The 17598-nt window shown below is 36.4% G+C and overlaps 3 protein-coding genes across 5 annotated transcripts; 2 read left to right on the top strand and 1 right to left on the bottom strand.

The window, feature by feature from the left end:
- The first annotated feature begins 793 nt into the window (after nucleotides 1–793).
- On the top strand, nucleotides 794–7601 carry LOC120087834 (DEAD-box ATP-dependent RNA helicase 37-like). 2 transcript variants are annotated; one of them, XM_039044765.2, is made up of 7 exons: nucleotides 794–1170; nucleotides 1703–2520; nucleotides 2631–2714; nucleotides 3398–3640; nucleotides 3979–4146; nucleotides 4370–4483; nucleotides 6491–7601. In XM_039044765.2, the coding sequence occupies exons 2-7, from the start codon at nucleotides 1768–1770 to the stop codon at nucleotides 6986–6988; spliced, it is 1860 nt and encodes a 619-aa protein (XP_038900693.2). In that variant the 5' UTR covers nucleotides 794–1170; nucleotides 1703–1767; the 3' UTR covers nucleotides 6989–7601. The 2 variants fall into 2 exon arrangements, with proteins under 2 accessions (XP_038900693.2, XP_090161943.1); XM_090305817.1 differs by lacking the exon at nucleotides 794–1170 and adding an exon at nucleotides 1187–1365.
- Nucleotides 7602–8897: 1296 nt separating this feature from the next.
- On the top strand, nucleotides 8898–12265 carry LOC120088530 (Galactose oxidase/kelch repeat superfamily protein). 2 transcript variants are annotated; one of them, XM_039045909.2, is made up of 3 exons: nucleotides 8898–9142; nucleotides 9256–9443; nucleotides 10611–12265. In XM_039045909.2, exons 2-3 carry the CDS (start codon nucleotides 9381–9383, stop codon nucleotides 11859–11861), a joined length of 1314 nt encoding a protein of 437 aa, XP_038901837.1. In that variant the 5' UTR covers nucleotides 8898–9142; nucleotides 9256–9380; the 3' UTR covers nucleotides 11862–12265. The 2 variants fall into 2 exon arrangements, with proteins under 2 accessions (XP_038901837.1, XP_038901835.1); XM_039045907.2 differs by having other exon boundaries at nucleotides 8968–9142; nucleotides 9251–9443.
- A 1425-nt stretch (nucleotides 12266–13690) lies between these two features.
- On the bottom strand, nucleotides 13691–17228 carry LOC120088626 (transmembrane protein, putative (Protein of unknown function, DUF538)). The gene is made up of 2 exons (XM_039046040.2): nucleotides 16251–17228; nucleotides 13691–13984 (listed from the first exon to the last, which is right to left on the bottom strand). Exons 1-2 carry the CDS (start codon nucleotides 16743–16745, stop codon nucleotides 13940–13942), a joined length of 540 nt encoding a protein of 179 aa, XP_038901968.1. The 5' UTR covers nucleotides 16746–17228; the 3' UTR covers nucleotides 13691–13939.
- Between the last annotated feature and the right edge of the window lie 370 nt (nucleotides 17229–17598).

The raw sequence follows: 17598 nt of genomic DNA, 5'->3' as shown, positions 1-17598 counted from the left end.
ACAAAAAAATTACTTAAAATGCAATTTTTATTGAAGACATCGGTCCCAACTATACATTAATGTATTCAAATATGTTTATTACAAGTAAAACTACTTCTTAAAGCCAACTTTAAGGAAATTGAGACGTGATCGAATATAAAAGTACCAATCGGGTTAGCTATTCTCCTAAAAACCTGGTTAGCTCAATTTGAAATTCAAAGAGAATTTGTCCCTAACATTAAGGATGAGATCCCACCCATGGAGAGAATGATACTTAAAAATTGGGACTATTAATTTTTTTGTGATTATAAATCAATCAATTATATAAGCGGCAGACAAACTACAATCTAGATATATCCAATGACCGTAAAACTCTAAAGTAATTATCTCCACAAATAAAGAAAAATCTAAAGTTACACTCCACAATTCTTATTGTCACCAACATACCAGTGTTATTCTAGATATTGGGTTGTGTTAAAGTTACCACCATATTGATGTGATTTGTTGGTGTGTTTTATTTGACCACATACTTACAATTATGACGATAGAAAAACAATTCACATTCATTGTACACGAATTTTAGAAAGATTGATAATCAAATCGAGAATTAGAAAGAATTATGATATATTTATTATACCAAATAAAGAAAATGAATAGGGATTAGAATAGAAATATATTCCTTTTATATATATATAAAAAGGGGAGTAGTTTTGAGGGGAGTAGGATTTACTGCACAGTAAGAGAGTGAGTAACCACAGGGTGTAATTAGAGAGGAAAGAATAAAAATCGGAAGAATAAGAAAAAGGGAGGATTTGAGCCGCTAATTCCTCTGAACATACGTACGGACGTCGTAATTTTGTTTTTCTAAAAATTAAAAATTTCGAAATAAAAAGAAATTGGGAAGAAATTAAATTGATTTTAATTTGAAACTTTTGTTTACCGAAGCCCAACCAGAGTTTTAGAAAAAAAGAAAAAAGAAAAGAAAAAAAGAGAGAAAAGAAAAGAAGGGAGGGAGGGAAAAGCAGAAAAAAAAAGGCGAAATTAGATATATTTATATAAATATTTATCTAGCTAACGCAGATATTTTTGTTTTCGTTCTCTCGAAGCAAGGCGCTTTTTTATCTCTCCCTGTTGTCTGCTACGACGAAAATTAGGGTTCCTGGATCTTCCACTATTTTTGCGACTTTTCAGGTATCCGCGTCTTTTTGTTTTTCCTGTTCTTCAGGTTCTTCCCTTCTTCTTCGTTTCCGTATCTTTGTCCTACCGTGCATTGTTATGATTTCAAATTATTTCTTATTTCTTGATTTTGTTTCTTTTCTTCTTCTTCTTTTCACCTCGGGGTTTCATTCTTTAGCTTTCCTCTAGTTGCTGTTGCTGCAGATCAAGGTTATCTGTCTTTGGTACTTTCATGGGTTATGTTTGTTCTGCGAAAAAGAATATGGGATTTCAGAGCGATTAATATAGTTTTAGAAGAAGTCGCGATTCTGATACCTGTATTATTTATTATTTATTATTATTATTATTATTATTATTATTATTATTATTTTTGCTTTCTTTTGGTTGATCGAAGGAGGCATTTGTTTCCATGGTTCTGGATTAAGTTCCTTGCTTGAGTTATCTTTATATCTGAATATACTTGTGTTCTCGACCGTGTTTATGCATGCTCGAATCTTTCATTTTCTGTTGCGGAGGGTTAATTTGTTTATTGATAAATAATGTGCAGAATTCGCTGTAATTTGGATTGGATTGGCGAACATTTTTTTTTGCACTCGTGAAAGGGTCTCGACTATGCGAACTTCGTGGGCAGATTTGGCTGCAAGCTCGGCTGCTGAGAATGTAGCTGCTGGGTCCGCTAACAATTGTAGTTCTGGAACTACTTCAGCACCTGGCCGACCGGCCTATGTTCCACCACATCTGCGGAATCGCCCAGCGTCTTCCGATCCGCCTGCTGCAGCACATAGTGGGCCTGCTGTGGGAAATGATCGTTCTGGACATGTAGGGTCCCGCTGGGGTGGTGGTCCGAGAAATGATTATAATCGTTCTGGTTATAGTGGTGGTGGTAGTCGTGGAGGTGGATGGGGGGGAAGTAGAGGAGGTGGATGGGACCGGGGGAGGGGGGATCGTGAAGTGAACCCATTTGGAGATGAAGATGATACAGAGGAAGCATTTGGAGAGCAAGAAAATACTGGTATAAATTTTGATGCTTACGAAGATATTCCTGTGGAAACAAGTGGTGAAAATGTACCTCCTCCGGTAAATACATTTGCCGAAATTGATTTGGGTGAAGCACTCAATCAAAACATTCGGCGGTGTAAGTATGTAAAACCAACTCCCGTTCAGCGGCATGCTATTCCTATCTCCCTTGCTGGGAGAGACTTGATGGCTTGTGCTCAGACTGGATCTGGAAAGACTGCTGCTTTTTGTTTCCCCATTATCAGTGGCATAATGAAGGGCCAGAGTATGCCAAGACCAGCTCGAGGTGCACGCACAGTGTACCCACTTGCTCTTATTCTCTCCCCAACTAGGGAGCTTTCAATGCAAGTGAGTTTTTTCTTTAAAAAAACTTTTATTTCATTTTCCCTCGATTATGCAGCTAGTCGTCAACTCTTTATTACAATTTATCATTATAAGAATGAATTACTGTGTTTTAGATACATGAAGAAGCAAGGAAATTCTCTTATCAAACGGGGGTCAGAGTGGTGGTTGCTTATGGAGGTGCACCAATCAACCTACAGGTTTTGTGTTCCTTTACCTTTTCTCATCATTTTCTATCTATTTGAAGGCCGTGGACACACACGTACACACAAATTTTGTGTCAAAGTACCTTTCATGTAATTGTTGAGGTTGCCTTTGCGTTACATATTTGTATAGAAGTATATTGTGATGGGTGAGGAAGTATGTGTACTCGTGACATTAAATCATCTCATCACAATCTCGTTCAGCCAATGCTACTTCAGCATGAGAAAAAAGACTGATCCTACTTACTTTAGAATGATTTGAGAATAGTCATGAGCATAAACGTTCGTGAGTGTACATTTATAATGTGGAATGGTAATTGATGAACAACCTTTTCATCACAATCTCGTTCAACCAATGCTACTTCAGCATGAGAAAAAAGACGGATCCTAATTACTTTAGAATGATTTAAGAATAGTCATGAGCATAAATGTTCGTGAGTGTACACTTATAATGTGGAATGGTAATTGATGAACAACCTTTTCAAAATAACATTGGTTAGATTTCCTTTGCTGGTACAAGCCTTCTTGTCATCCACTGTTTGTTGATGTGGAATCTTATCTTTCTGTCATCTTTAGGCTCATTTGTGATGTCATGATCCACTCGTGTGTCTTATGAATGTGCTAGTTTATATTTTTTTGTTTGGTTAGCACTATTGATACTTCTTTTTTCCTTGAATCAGCTACGTGATCTAGAAAGAGGTGTCGATATTCTTGTTGCAACTCCGGGAAGATTAGTAGATTTGCTTGAAAGGGCTAAAGTTTCACTGCAGATGATAAGATACTTGGCCCTTGATGAAGCAGACCGCATGTTAGATATGGGATTTGAGCCCCAAATTAGGAAAATAGTAGAACAAATGGACATGCCTCCACCTGGTGCAAGGCAGACTATGCTGTTCAGTGCGACTTTTCCAAGGGAGATTCAGGTACTATTTTTGTATGTGAACAAATTTATTTGTCCTGATGCATTATGTTTTTGATGATATTGGTTTTGCTTCTCCCTGTAAACCAAATGCAGTTTTTGTCCTTCCAAAAAAAGTGTAGTTTTTGTGTTTACATAGTATAGAACTTGGGGTGCATTTTAGAACCAAAGAGTTTTACATCTCATACATGTATTTTGGGCACTCCACGTCTCACACTAAACTTATTTTTTCTAGTTATGTCTCAATTCTTAATCCTCATAAAAGATGTAGATCGACACAAAGATGCTTTATTATTATTGTTCTTGTTTTGCTTTATATTGAGTCGACTTTGTTTCTTGCAGAGACTTGCCTCTGATTTTCTATCAAGTTATATATTTCTGGCTGTTGGAAGAGTGGGTTCAAGTACTGATCTAATTTCTCAAAGAGTTGAGCTTGTTTCTGAATCTGATAAGAGAAGTCATTTATTGGACCTTCTTCATGCACAGAGGGCAAATGGTGTGCAAGGCAAGGTATATGTTTCATATTTTCCCCATCATTGTGAGGATTCGGGTGGTTCTAGTTTCTGTTTTGTTTTTTAAATAATAATTATTTTATTAATTGATCTCTAATTAACTTTGCTTCTATCGACCTCATATTTCTAGTAAAGGATATTGAACTTTAGGCATTGATCATTTATCTCTCTTCCAAAAGTGCCAAGGAAAGAAGATTCTTATATAACTTCTGTATTGGCAGCAATCTCTTACTTTGGTTTTTGTGGAGACAAAGAAGGGAGCTGATGCTCTTGAACATTGGTTATGCCTTAATGGTTTTCCTGCCACTACCATTCACGGTGATAGAACACAACAGGTATGTACGCTTCCTTTGGCATATTTAATTTGTCGATATATTGTGATTGCTCTACCCCATCAACACATGATTTTAAAGTAAATTTAATCTGGCATATTTGGTTTCCTGCCACTACCATCCCTTGTTTTTAAAGTAATCCCATCAATATAATCAATTCATTTTTTCTCAACGAAAGAAAAAAACGTTAATTAATGGGTTGAATCCTTTGTGCAGGACCATATTAAAGCCTGACATTGTTTCATTTATTCTGGCAGTCACTATGCAGTCTTTAGCCAACTGATGAAATTTATTTAAATAGAAAATACTTATCGATCTTCCTCTTAAAGCAGCTGTTCTATTCTTTTCCCCCCGCGAATGTAGTATCTGCTAGTTTCTTGTTTTATAGTCAAACACAAAACAAAATAAAAAGAACAGAAAAACGAAATAAACCTAGGTTTTACTCATAGCCTATCCCTCCGCTAATTTCAATTTTTACATTATTAAGTTTTCATCCTAGGAACTTGAACTTGGGACTTTGAAGGGTATCTCCTTGCATTCCAAACTCACTACTACCTACCTCTTTGGCTGTAGCTTCTATTTTATGCTCTTCATAATTTGAAAGTATATGTGCGTGTATGTCTATGTAGGTTAAGAAATATAGAATTCTCTCCATTGAAGAAACAATGTGGCTAGTGGTCAATAAATGAAGACTCAAGAAGGAACAAGTTCAATCATAGTAACTACCTAGGTTTTAATGTCATAAGATTGTTCTTGGTACTCAAATGTTGTAGGGTTAGGCGGGTGATCTTGTGAGATAGGTCGAGGTGTGCGTAAGCTGACCTGGTCACTTTTGGATAAAAAAGGAAACAATGTTTTATTAAATAAGATGGATTACTGCAATTTGGTGGATAGGTTCTTTCCTCATGAGAAAAGATCCATTACTCTAGGGATAACCTCTAACTACTCAATAGTGTAAAGCTTTCTGTGCCAGGTGGAAGACTTTTGTTACTTACTCTATCTTGGGGATGGATACCTCCTTTCTTTTGTATATTTTGTCACATCTCTGACCATAAAAAGTATATTCTTATCACATCAATGGAATTATATCATTTCCTATCAAGAAGGAAAAATGCTTCAATGCTTTTTCGGAAATATGAAGTCGCTAGGTATGCCGTTTTAAATTTATCCTTTCTATGGTCTCAGATCTCCCTCATCATTAAACAATAGTTTAATTCAGTATAAATATGTACTGGCTCTCCTTTCTTGTCAGTTCAATTTTCTATGTTATCTTGTGTAAACAGGAGCTTAGTTTTGCCTATCGTTTGGATAAAAGTTTTTAAGTAATTGAAGTCCTTTAAGAAGTAGGTTACAGTATTATTATGCAGGCAGATGATTCTGTAGATTGATTTCCTAATTCCTATTATCATATTTTATGCTTACTTGCCCTGTTGTTACCCCCACGACGTATTCCAATAATTTCATTATTAAGAGTTTTAGATTCCTGCTAAATCTACTTAGGTGTGGAAGTTTTGACATTTCATGCTAAATGTTATCATGGAACTTCAACGGTCCCTGTTTAGTAGTTTTTTTCATTATGGATGATGGAATGATGCATGTGAGACTTCTCTCTGAAGGTTTTGCATTACTCTTAAGAATAATAACAAACTTTTCATTGGACCCTGGATAGTGAAGAGCGAAGTCGTGATAGTTGAGTTGCAGCTTCAGATGGATGATGTTTTAGATGGTGATAACTCATTTTAATCTTGTCATCTGAGTTGTTTCGTTATCCTCTCTGCGACTTTAGATGTTATTGTTACGTAGTTCATGTTTCCAAGTATTAACTAAGGTGTCTTCAACTGGCGAAGGATTAATTTGAGGGTTCTGCTATTGTTACCGGTAATGGTTGTTCTATATGTGCATGCATGAGAGATAAATTGTGTTTTGGCCACGTATTATAGCATCGTCATGCATTTGAGTTGTAAATATGTTACTCGTGGTTCTGTTTTATGTATTTATATGTGTTTGCAGGAAAGAGAACAAGCATTGAGGTCGTTTAGAAGTGGTAACACACCGATTTTGGTGGCAACTGATGTAGCTGCCCGTGGGCTTGACATTCCTCATGTTGCACATGTGGTGAACTTCGATCTCCCTAATGACATTGATGATTATGTTCACAGAATTGGACGAACGGGAAGAGCTGGGAAGACTGGTTTAGCAACTGCCTTTTTTAACGAGAACAATACATCCATAGCAAGGTCCTTGGCTGATCTGATGCGAGAATCTAATCAAGAAGTTCCTGATTTTCTATTACGATTTGCTGCCAGATCCACATACAGTGGAGGGAGAAACCGTCGTTCTGGGGGAGGCCGATTTGGTAGCCGTGACTATAGAAGGGAATCTTCTTTCAACAGAGGTGGTTCTGATTATTATAGTGGAGGCAACAACAGTGGGGGCGGTTATGGTGGTGGTTCCGGTGGATATGGAGGAGGATATGGTGGTTCAGGGGTGACTAGTGCATGGGACTAACGTGTACTTTTTAAAATTATTTACAGTGTTTAGGTGATGGGTAGAGGAACCCGTTTCTGCCTGAATAGAGTATTGTTTTTTTTTCTTCGACTATTGGTGTTAAAAAAGTGATTATTGTCAAAACTTATTGTCATTATGGGGGAAAAGGAGAAAACGTTGACCATTTTGGGGCCCATTAGGAATGTAGAGTTGTGTGCAGTGTTTCTTAGGTGTTGGTTAAAATGGTACTAACAAAGTAGGATCACTTTGTTCTTTTTGCTCCGTCTCCTATCGGTTTGGATGATATGGTGGGTGAAGAGATCTCGGGGCTTTACCATTCGGCTGCTTTTGTGTTTTCCATCAATTAGGCCAAGTTCTTTTAAACCCAGTTTGCTTGCTAGGCTATTCCTCGAGCTTCTTGGGCAATCTTCTTCCCCTTTCTGAAGAATTTCATAGTTTCTGTAATATTTTGTTATTGACCCGAAATAAGTTGGAAACCTTCTGTTAGGGCGTTATGATTTCAGTACGTAGAAACCAGGTTTTGTTGGGTTAAATTTTCTATCACATACTTCAAAGAATGAAAAACTGTTGTACACACTTTAGCTTTTTAATATTTCCCAGTTTTGTCACTTTAGTTCAATCCAATTATTACTCAGTAAATTTCCTCTCTCTGCAACATTAGAAGATCCAGTAGTGGTCAGACAGGTTTAGTCGATTATCTATGACTTTATCTTAATATTTTGTGTGCTAAGCTACCTTTTACACTGGCCTTGTTGGTTTATTCAATAAACTTTATTGTACTAATTGAACAAGCAATGATGCCTGTGGATCAGAAAGGAGAATTGAGATAACATAAAGCATGTTACCAAACTTTTAAATCTTTGAGAAGAGAAACTTGGGAGTAAAGAAAAAGTTATCTATTTCTTCGTTTTAGTTGAAATGGCAGTTGGGCAGTTGTACAAAGATACCCAAAATATATATATATAAATTTTAAAGAATGTTTACATAACATATATTATCCAGATGACCAAGTACATTTCAATTCTCTCTGGATTGTGTACTTGTTTCCATCTAATATTTCAATACCTTTCTCTACTTTCACAGAATGTGTCACAATTTTAACCATTATGGTTTCATTGAAGTTCACTCTTTAATTTTCAACATTCCAATTGAAAATTTGAATCCACTGTGCATCATAATTGAAGTGATAGCGATGCCGGATAGGATATTAGTATGAGCAGTACGATCTTATGGTTTTGGAAATTTCTTATTGAATTAGAAATATCAAAATTAAGCCGAGGGACCCCGTTTAATTAATTTGGTTTAGAAGCATTGATATCTTTACATAAATAGTGTCCGCCATGTTTAAAAAATGAGGACACTTTTAGTGTCCAGTAAATATTTTCACAAACTTTAGAAACTTTCAAACAACCAAACAAATAGCAATAAAAACTACTTTCGTCAACTTGTGAAGACTTTTTTCATTTCCTACATCGATTTTGAAGAAATATTCCATAAAGCTAACAGAAAAAAAAAGATGCTCTACTGAAAATAGAATCATATACAAACCCACATTATAGCATCTACGAATGCACAAAACTCAATCATTATAGTGATGATATTTGTTAATAAGGCTATTATTATTGTCTAGTGTTTAATGCTTTAAGTCACTTTCTTTGTGGAAAAATATATAATGTCTTTGGGAAAAAAAAAAAAGAAAAAAGGTAAAAGGGTTTGTGAAATGGGAAATGTGATGAGTGAATCCATGTTTGTGTGTGTGGGTATGCATATAGTTTATATTATAAAGGAAAAAAGAAAGGCAGGAGGATTGAATTGAATTGAATGACATTGACTTGTCTCTCTTCTTTCCCCTAAAAATTGGGTTTTGACCCATTAATGGTAACAACAAAGAGGACCCTTGTCATTAGAGTTTCTTGTCCTTTTGTCAGACTCGAAGTTAAACTTGATTAAAAATTGGAACTTTAGGACCTTAATTAAGTACAGCCCTCTTTGAAGAAAATGGGTTTTTAAATCTGGTTGGAAAAATCAGTAATTGGGTGTAGCACTGCTTTCCCAGCTGTAGCTTGTATTCGTTTCGGCTTCAGTTACTACGGGTCAGTCAGGGGAGAGCCGAGGGAGACTTCTTTTCTCTTCCTGAGCCGCAGAGAAAACAGGGTTCTTCTTTTTTCTCTCACGTTTTTTTAAGTCTTTCTTGTTCATATTTGGTTGATTGTTAGCGGTTGGTCAAAAGTTGAGCGTATTGGGTTCAATTCCCTTTGTCAGATCAGATTCTTGAAGGGTTGAAAGTTTTCAGCTCAACCACCCCGTGATCCGACTCTGTTTGCCCTTCTTTAACCTTGATTGGGCTTCATTGTGTGGCTGGAAGTTGACTATATGGTTCTTCGCTTCCGAGATGAACGAATCGGTTGAACACTCTTCAAGAGCTCAAAGGGGAATTCGAATTCAAGCTCCACTGGTTAGTCGAATTGAAATATACTCTCTGTTTGTGTCATTTTTTCTCGTTTAATTACCTTGTTTTTGTACTATCATTTCTATCCATAGAGTAGCCGAGTAAGTTATCCATGGAAATTATGTAGTTTTGTTCTGGGTAATTTCGCTTTCGAGGGATTCTCTTGGCCCCCCAACTCCTCGCATTTCTTCTTTACGATTCTCACTTCGCGAATTTCTTGTGAAACATTGTAATTTGAGAAAGAATTTGAAGTTTGATGAGGTCGGGATGATTCTCACATCTTAACTCGATTATTGGGGTTTTCTGCGCCCTAGTTGAGGAAAATTTTGTATTTTATGAGCGCATCTTTTTACTTAATGTCTTCTTCCGTCAGCATTCTGTTGAATATTCTAAATAATCTTCTGAGATTTACTTTAATGTGTTCTGTTGAATGCTGGACCATGGCTTTAATATTCTCTGAGAATTGATTCCAAGTATGTTGGCAAATATGCTTAGTTTTGGAGTAAATTCTAGTCAGGTTTCTCATGGGGATTTCAGATTTGTTTTCAAACGAATTCTTTCTGGTTTTATTCATTTCATTGGAACAGTAGTTTCTATGTGGATGGCCCTTTCTTTGTGTTGAAGGGCAATGTCAAGTTTTGATGCTGTGATTCTGTTACTTCTTTTGAATCTGAACATGTGAGGAACTTATGAAGGATTATGAAGTATGAGTGTGAGATCCATGTGAATTATAAGGAGATCCATTTATTGGTGAATAGATTTAATTGAAATTTTGCAAGTTGAACTTTCTAAGATAAATGCGATTTACCTCCGTTGATATTTACAAAAGTATTCATACCTTGGAGGAAATGGTGTGATGGGCTCCAATCTTTTAACTCATTACTTTTGTTATGGTCTTTCTCGTGGTGTGGTTGGTTCAGAATTCCAATTGTGCAGCTACCATAGGAGCTGTGCCCTTTACTTCTATTGAACCAAACATAGACATTTGGGTGTAATCCCTGGATGAAGTATTGTACTTTCTAGAAAATTTGGTGTGATAGACCCAAGTTTAAGACTGAACTGAATGCCATACGTGATCCACTGGTTTTCATACCGGTTACCTTTGTCTTCTTTCTTCCTATTTGGCAAGTTGCTACATAATTTCTTTTGCATCTAACTGAAAATATGTTGTAGGTTGATTCTGTGTCATGCTATTGCAAAGTAGATTCAGGCTTGAAAACAGTTGTTGGAGCTAGAAAATTTGTCCCTGGCTCAAAAATATGTATCCAGCCTGATATTAATCCAAATGCACATAGAAGTAAAACTTCGCGGAGAGAAAGGACCCGAGTCCAGCCTCCTCTCCTACCTGGCCTTCCGGATGATCTTGCCATTGCTTGTCTGATTCGAGTCCCTCGAGTGGAACACAGGAAACTCCGCCTTGTTTGCAAGAGATGGTATCGACTTCTGATGGGAAACTTCTATTATTCTCTAAGGAAAAGTCTTGGCATGGCAGAAGAGTGGGTCTATGTCATCAAAAGGGAACGTGATCGGAGGATTTCGTGGCATGCCTTTGATCCCACCTACCAGCTTTGGCAATCACTCCCACCTGTCCCCGTTGAATACTCTGAGGCCCTTGGTTTTGGCTGTGCTGTTCTCAGTGGTTGCCACCTGTACTTATTTGGAGGGAAAGATCCAATAAAGGGATCAATGAGGCGGGTGATTTTCTATAGTGCCCGTACAAACAAATGGCACAGAGCACCTGATATGCTTCGGAAACGTCACTGTTTTGGCTCTTGTGTTATAAATAACTGCCTTTATGTTGCTGGTGGTGAATGTGAGGGGATCCAGAGAACTCTTCGTTCAGCTGAAGTTTATGATCCCAATAAGAACAGATGGAGCTTTATTTCAGATATGAGCTCAGCTATGGTGCCATTCATTGGTGTAGTTCATGATGGGTTGTGGTTCTTGAAAGGACTTGGAACTCGCAGGGAGGTCATGAGTGAAGCCTATTCTCCCGAAACTAATACTTGGACAACAGTACGTGATGGCATGGTTGCTGGCTGGCGCAACCCAAGTATTTCTTTGAACGGACAACTTTATGCCTTGGATTGCCAAGATGGATGCAAGCTCAGGGTTTATGATAGTGCAACAGATTCATGGAACAAATTCATCGATAGCAAACTCCATTTTGGAAGCTCTCGTGCTCTAGAAGCTGCTGCACTAGTCTCACTTAACGGAAAGCTTTGCATTATCCGCAACAACATGAGCATCAGTCTAGTTGACGTTTCAAGTTCGGATAAAAGGGTTGAGAGCAATCCCCACCTGTGGGAAAATATTGCTGGGAAAGGTCACTTAAGGACTCTAGTTACAAATTTACTGTCCAGCATAGCTGGCAGAAGCGGGTTGAAGAGTCATATTGTGCATTGTCAGGTGCTCCAGGCATGAGAAGCCAAAGGCAGATCGATTTTTTTTCAACGGTACAGTGAAAGGGAAGGCAGAGAGAGACTATTATTTCAGAGATTTCAGAGAGCTAAAGGAGAGAAAACATGGATTTGGTTCAATCAAGTTCTGACCTCTTTTAATTGCCTTCAAAATGCCTAATGGTGAGGCTGTTGATTTAGTTACAGGAGGAGGGCTTAGTTCTAGAATTTGCTTTTGGAATGGAGTTCCCAGATAATTTCATTACATTCTTGAACAGAGAGCAAATACTTGTAAGTAAATCTTGTTAATCAATCTCAGGCTAGTTTGTTTATTTTGTGGGGGATCTTATGCTAGTACTATGTAATCTTGGAGATGCCTTGTGAATACAAACATTTCATTAGAATATAAACAACACAAGATTTATGACTGATCGCGATTAATCGAAATCATTAACAAATTGGTTTCTGGATTTACTTGATCAAGATTTTACAGTCGTTCCAGAAATCAAAATTAAACATTTATCACATGCTTGAATATAATATAAATGATCAATTAAAGCAGATTGAAAGGAAGAAAACAACAGGAGGAACTGATCAAAAGAACTAATTCTTGGGGTTCTTCAGTGAATCTTTAGCTGATTGCGGAAGTTGCTAATAAAAGCTTCAGCTCTTTCATTTATGTCTTCTTTCCCATTTGTTGGCTTCATTCTTGGAGAATTCTTGTCCTTGTTCTTGTTTTTCACCTGAATGAAAATGTCTCTGCAGCTTTCCATTGCAGTAATGGGATTTGATACTATGAGAGAATTAGAAATGATATCAATGGAGTTTGAATGTGGGATTGCCAATGAGTCTTTGTGTTTTTATAAGCAAGAAGATGAGCACGAGTATAAAATGAAGCTGAAAACTAACGCCAACATTAATATTATTTGGTTTATTATATTGTAAAGTTACTGAATATGATGATTTTGAGTATTTCAACGAGATATTTCACTTCCCCACGTGGGATTAGACAAATTATTTTATAGATATTATCTTATTATTGTTATTATTATTAAATCGTTCTAATTACTGCATAACATGAATCACATGCTATAATTTAATTCTATTTAATTATTCGTTCGGTACAACAACAAAGTTGACTCTTTTTCCATTTTTTGGCTGGTCTCTCATTTTTCATCTATTGACTTCTTTTTTTTTCCACGTTCAAATGTTAATTTAAGTTTGTTAAGCTTAAACCTACTACAATTTGATAACTCATCGAGGGTCTATCTGGATTAACTCGAAAATAAACTCATTTTTATTTAAACATTTTTTATAAAAATTGATTAAAATATACTTGAAAAACTATTTTGAGTTGTTGCCAAACACTTAAATTTCTTCCAAAATGACTTACTTTTTAAATTGAACACTTGAAAATGTTTTTAAACGCCTCCTAAATCGTCCAAATTTACTTATTTAGGGTTTTAATCTTCTTTCTAACTTTATATTCTCATATCTCTAACTTTCATAAATACTTGTTAATATATACATAATGAAAATAAGCCAATTTAAGCTTGTCTAACATTAAATTGAAATTCTAAAATAACATCGGTGGTGCATTTGATATGAGTTTTAAAAAATGCATTTCTTCAAAAAGATGGAACATGTAACACAACCAATGAGAGAATCTAAAGATCATTGGAAAAGATTTTTCCATATTATGAGAATCTTTATCCTGATCTCGAATCACCGTATTAGAAAATTACTCAAAATTCTTTTATCCTCACTTCTTGAATCATTGAATTTGAAAATTACTTCGGTGATCTTTAATCAGACTAATAAAATAGAAACATAGAATAAAACGTGATCAACTCATACTATTTAATATACCATGTCATTCATAAGCATTGAGTTTATAAGACCCCAAATGCCAAATGTTTTAGGCATTTTTTTTGGAGGATCAAAGTGGAGACACATCAAATATTAACACTCGCATCATAGGTCTTCCAAGATAGACATTTGACATTTTGGTGTCTAAACTGAGACCAGATACCTAAAAACAACTTCTGCTCATCTATATATGCGGCGAGAAGAACTTCAAGAACTTGGACAAGTGACGATGAGCTATTCGGTGATTAGCATCTGGATGTCATCTACTGGTGGCGGGAGCTGTAAGCACCAATGAAAAAGTGTTAGCATGATAGAATCGCTCTCCGAAACATATTCAATCTGTAACATTCTTTTGACTTATTCGCAACAAGTGAGGTTAGCATTTTGATCCTATTGAAGCATATCGTCATCTAAAATCAGAAAGCAAAGCAACCCTGAAATTGAACATATCTTGCATAACATTCCCCCAATAAGTAGCTAATACCAAAGACTAATGTAATAACAGCAACATCTTTGAAAAGTTTTCATGTGATCAATTTGCAGAAAACAGAGAGGCCAACAGCAATGGTATATCCAAATTCAAGCAGCTAAGAATGTAAAGAACAAGAATCACTGAGACTAGCATATTCAAATATCAAGCGGCCAAAATAACTGGGTTCATTGGAGAACTACATCAGCAGAATTTGAACAGTAACACAGGTGCTAATGATGGTAAATAGACTCCGCTTCAGCTCTTAGTAACTTCTGATAGATGTTTTAAAACATTAACAGAATAAAGATGACAAAATGAAGGCAGTATGGCTTAATCCGGTCACCTGTTCACTGAAGCTGTGACATGAAACAACCGCAGGCCCAATAAAGCAATAACTATTTATAATATAATCCATACTCAAACTCTACAAAGATGTACAATTAAGAGTTTAAATACTATAAGCGAATGAATGAAATATCAAGGTCCCATTTGGTTTGTGGTTTTTAGTTTTTGAAAATTAAGCCTATAAATACCTTTTCTACCTCTAAATTTCAAGCTTTGATATTTATCTTTTACCCACGTTTCCAAAAATCAAATCAAATTCTGAAAACTAATAAAGTAATTTTTAAAAACTTGTTTTTATTTTATAGCCAATAAGAATTTAGATTGACTGACATCTATGTTGCTGAGAACCAAGAGGTCCGTGGTTCAAATCCCCTCACCGCAAATTTGTACTCAAGAACTTGTTTTTATTTTTAAAATTTGGCTAAGAAAATCAACTACGAAATGGTTACCGAACGGAGCCTAAGTTATTTGAATGCATGACCATAGAACACACCAAGACTTAATTGAAACAACCTGGACAGAACCCACATCGACCAATTTCAGTTCCTTATTCTTCACTTTCTCCATATGAAGATCAAAAACTATTTAAACATTTACAAAGTCGAATTGTAATCTCAGAACAGATACGAGAACTTTGGAAAATGAGGGACGATGATTCTTAGGATCCTGATTGTTCTTCAGAGGTTCAGTTTTCTTATAGCAGAGGAATTCAAAAGAGATAACAATCCAAATGGCTTGGTTCCCTTGGTCATTTGGGGGATATCCCGACTCCTTTTTGCATGTCCTTTCTGTTTTGGTTAATAAATTAGGGAAACAAAAATTCTACCATGAAAGCTTCTTGCGTAGTAATTGCCTGAAACAAGGCTCTGCATTCACGAACACTTTCATTTTCTTTTCTTTGAGTTCAAGAATTGTCGGAAGAGAATGAACTATTATTAACCTTTGAGTGCTACTTATACTCGGATCGACACTTCCATCAATTTTTTTTTATTAAAGGTCATATTTACAAACCACGTGTGAGAATTAGGTTGAAACTTCTTTTAAGAATTCACTTCCTGCATAATGATAACTTGAAGACAAAGGCTGCCTGACACGATGATAACTTCATGACAAAGGATGATGCACTCACAAAAAATCAACACGTCAAAAGAAATATTCCACAAGGGTATGATAGAAGAATTTTACAGAACAAAGTTAATGAAAAAAAAAGCTGTCGAGGTCTAAATTCTCTTGAACTAGTTTCTACTAACAGTCGAGTACATACATGCCATCATGTTTCAAATACAAGATTTCTTCAAACTTCACAGAATCTATCACACTTCTTGAACACCAATAGAATATAAGTATCAAAATCATAGAGTTTAAAGCATGAACAAAGCAGAGAAATTAATGACGCATACCCATGACTTAATACGGAAAGATAATAGCCCCAGATAAGGTTCTAAAGAAGGTAAGACTTATGAACAAAGCAGAGCAATTAATAACGCATACCCATGACTTATGATAATACGGAAAGATAATAACCCCAGATAAGGTTCTAAAGAAGGCAAGACTTATGAACAAAGCAGAGCAATTAATAACGCATACCCATGACTTATGATAATACGGAAAGATAATAGCCCCAGATAAGGTTCTAAAGAAGGCAAGACGGATAAAGAAAAAGAAATGCAAATAATGATCGAAAACTGAAAAAGATTTGACAAAAGCAAGGGGCGGCTGAGAATATACCTCAAGAATCCGTTTCCAGGAGCCAAGAGAAGAGGCCAAACCACTGTCCTGGCATGAGTGGACCGTCTTGAACTGGTCGATGTCAAGCTTCTTGTTGATAAACCCAACTTGGAAGTATATGTTATCAGAAGGCGGCAAATCGACTCTGATTTCTTTCACATCCAACCAGAGAAAAAATTTCTGAACCTCGATGCCGTCCAGATCAGAGATGGAGCCATATTCGAGCTTCCCAGTAATGGTCTTGTGGTAATAAACCAAGTAATCGAAATGGATGTAACATGGTTTGGCCAAATTAACAACAAATTGACCATCGGAGGAGAGTGTGTAGTTGACGACGGAGTCCGGTAAAAGGCCACTGGGAAGGCCATATTGGGGGAGGACATCATAGACAGTAGGAGCAACGGATCCGGCTGCAGAAATCGAAGGAATGGCGGTGAAGAAGACGAAGGAGATAAAAAAGATTACACCCAGATGAGATTTTGGGGTCGGAGCCATGGTTAGGAGTTGAGATTGGGATTTGGACGATTGTTCTTCAGAAATGAAAGATTTGGTTGAGAAGGAAAAGGGGGATTTTCAGTTGGTGAAGCAATTGATTTGCTGAGGTGTATGGGAATGGATTTTCTGGAGGTACAGCAAATTCATCAATGGCGGTGAGGGGTTGAGGGAATTTTGGAGCGTTGGATTTGGAGAGACGAGATGACAGAATAGGATGAAGTCGTTGGTTGATTATCGATTGACAAATGTTTAGCAAAAAAACGTCGTATTTGTTGAGCGCCTAATTAGCCTCATCTTCATCACCTTCCCCTTTTTCGCTGTAATTCATTGGTCGTGTCTCCCGTTTGGAACCCAAAAATATCTATGTTGCCAAAAACTTCGGTTTAGCTCGATTTTGGTAGATTATTTGGATTCTGTTGATGTTTTATGCGTTGGAGTCTTGTGATTCAAATGGGTGCTCAGTAATATATATATATATATATATGTCAATCGAGTTATGTTTGTTTTGATTGTATTAGCAGTAGAGTGTGAGTTAATACACGAAAAGAAAGATGATTGAACAAAAAATGTGCTATCTAGGTCCGCTTAATTCGGGATTGTTCTAGAATTTTATGTGTTTATTATGCTATTTTTTAGGTATCGAGTACTTAAGAGGTAGAATCGAGCATTTGGAGTCAAACATGGTTAATTTGAAACAATTTGGAGCAAAAATGATCATCTGGGCTTCAAAGGAGGAAAAATGACTAAAATACCCCTGACTTGAGCGTAGCAACCCTCTACACAGCGTAGCTCTATGCTCCAAGAAGCCTCGGATAATCATTGTAGTATCGCGACCCTATCTTTACGCTCTCAA

Source organism: Benincasa hispida, chromosome 10 (genome assembly GCF_027475165.1).
Source record: "Benincasa hispida cultivar pf3 chromosome 10, pf3_genome.v1.1, whole genome shotgun sequence".
Lineage (NCBI taxonomy): Eukaryota > Viridiplantae > Streptophyta > Magnoliopsida > Cucurbitales > Cucurbitaceae > Benincasa > Benincasa hispida.
This window is presented reverse-complemented; position numbering and strand designations above follow the sequence as displayed.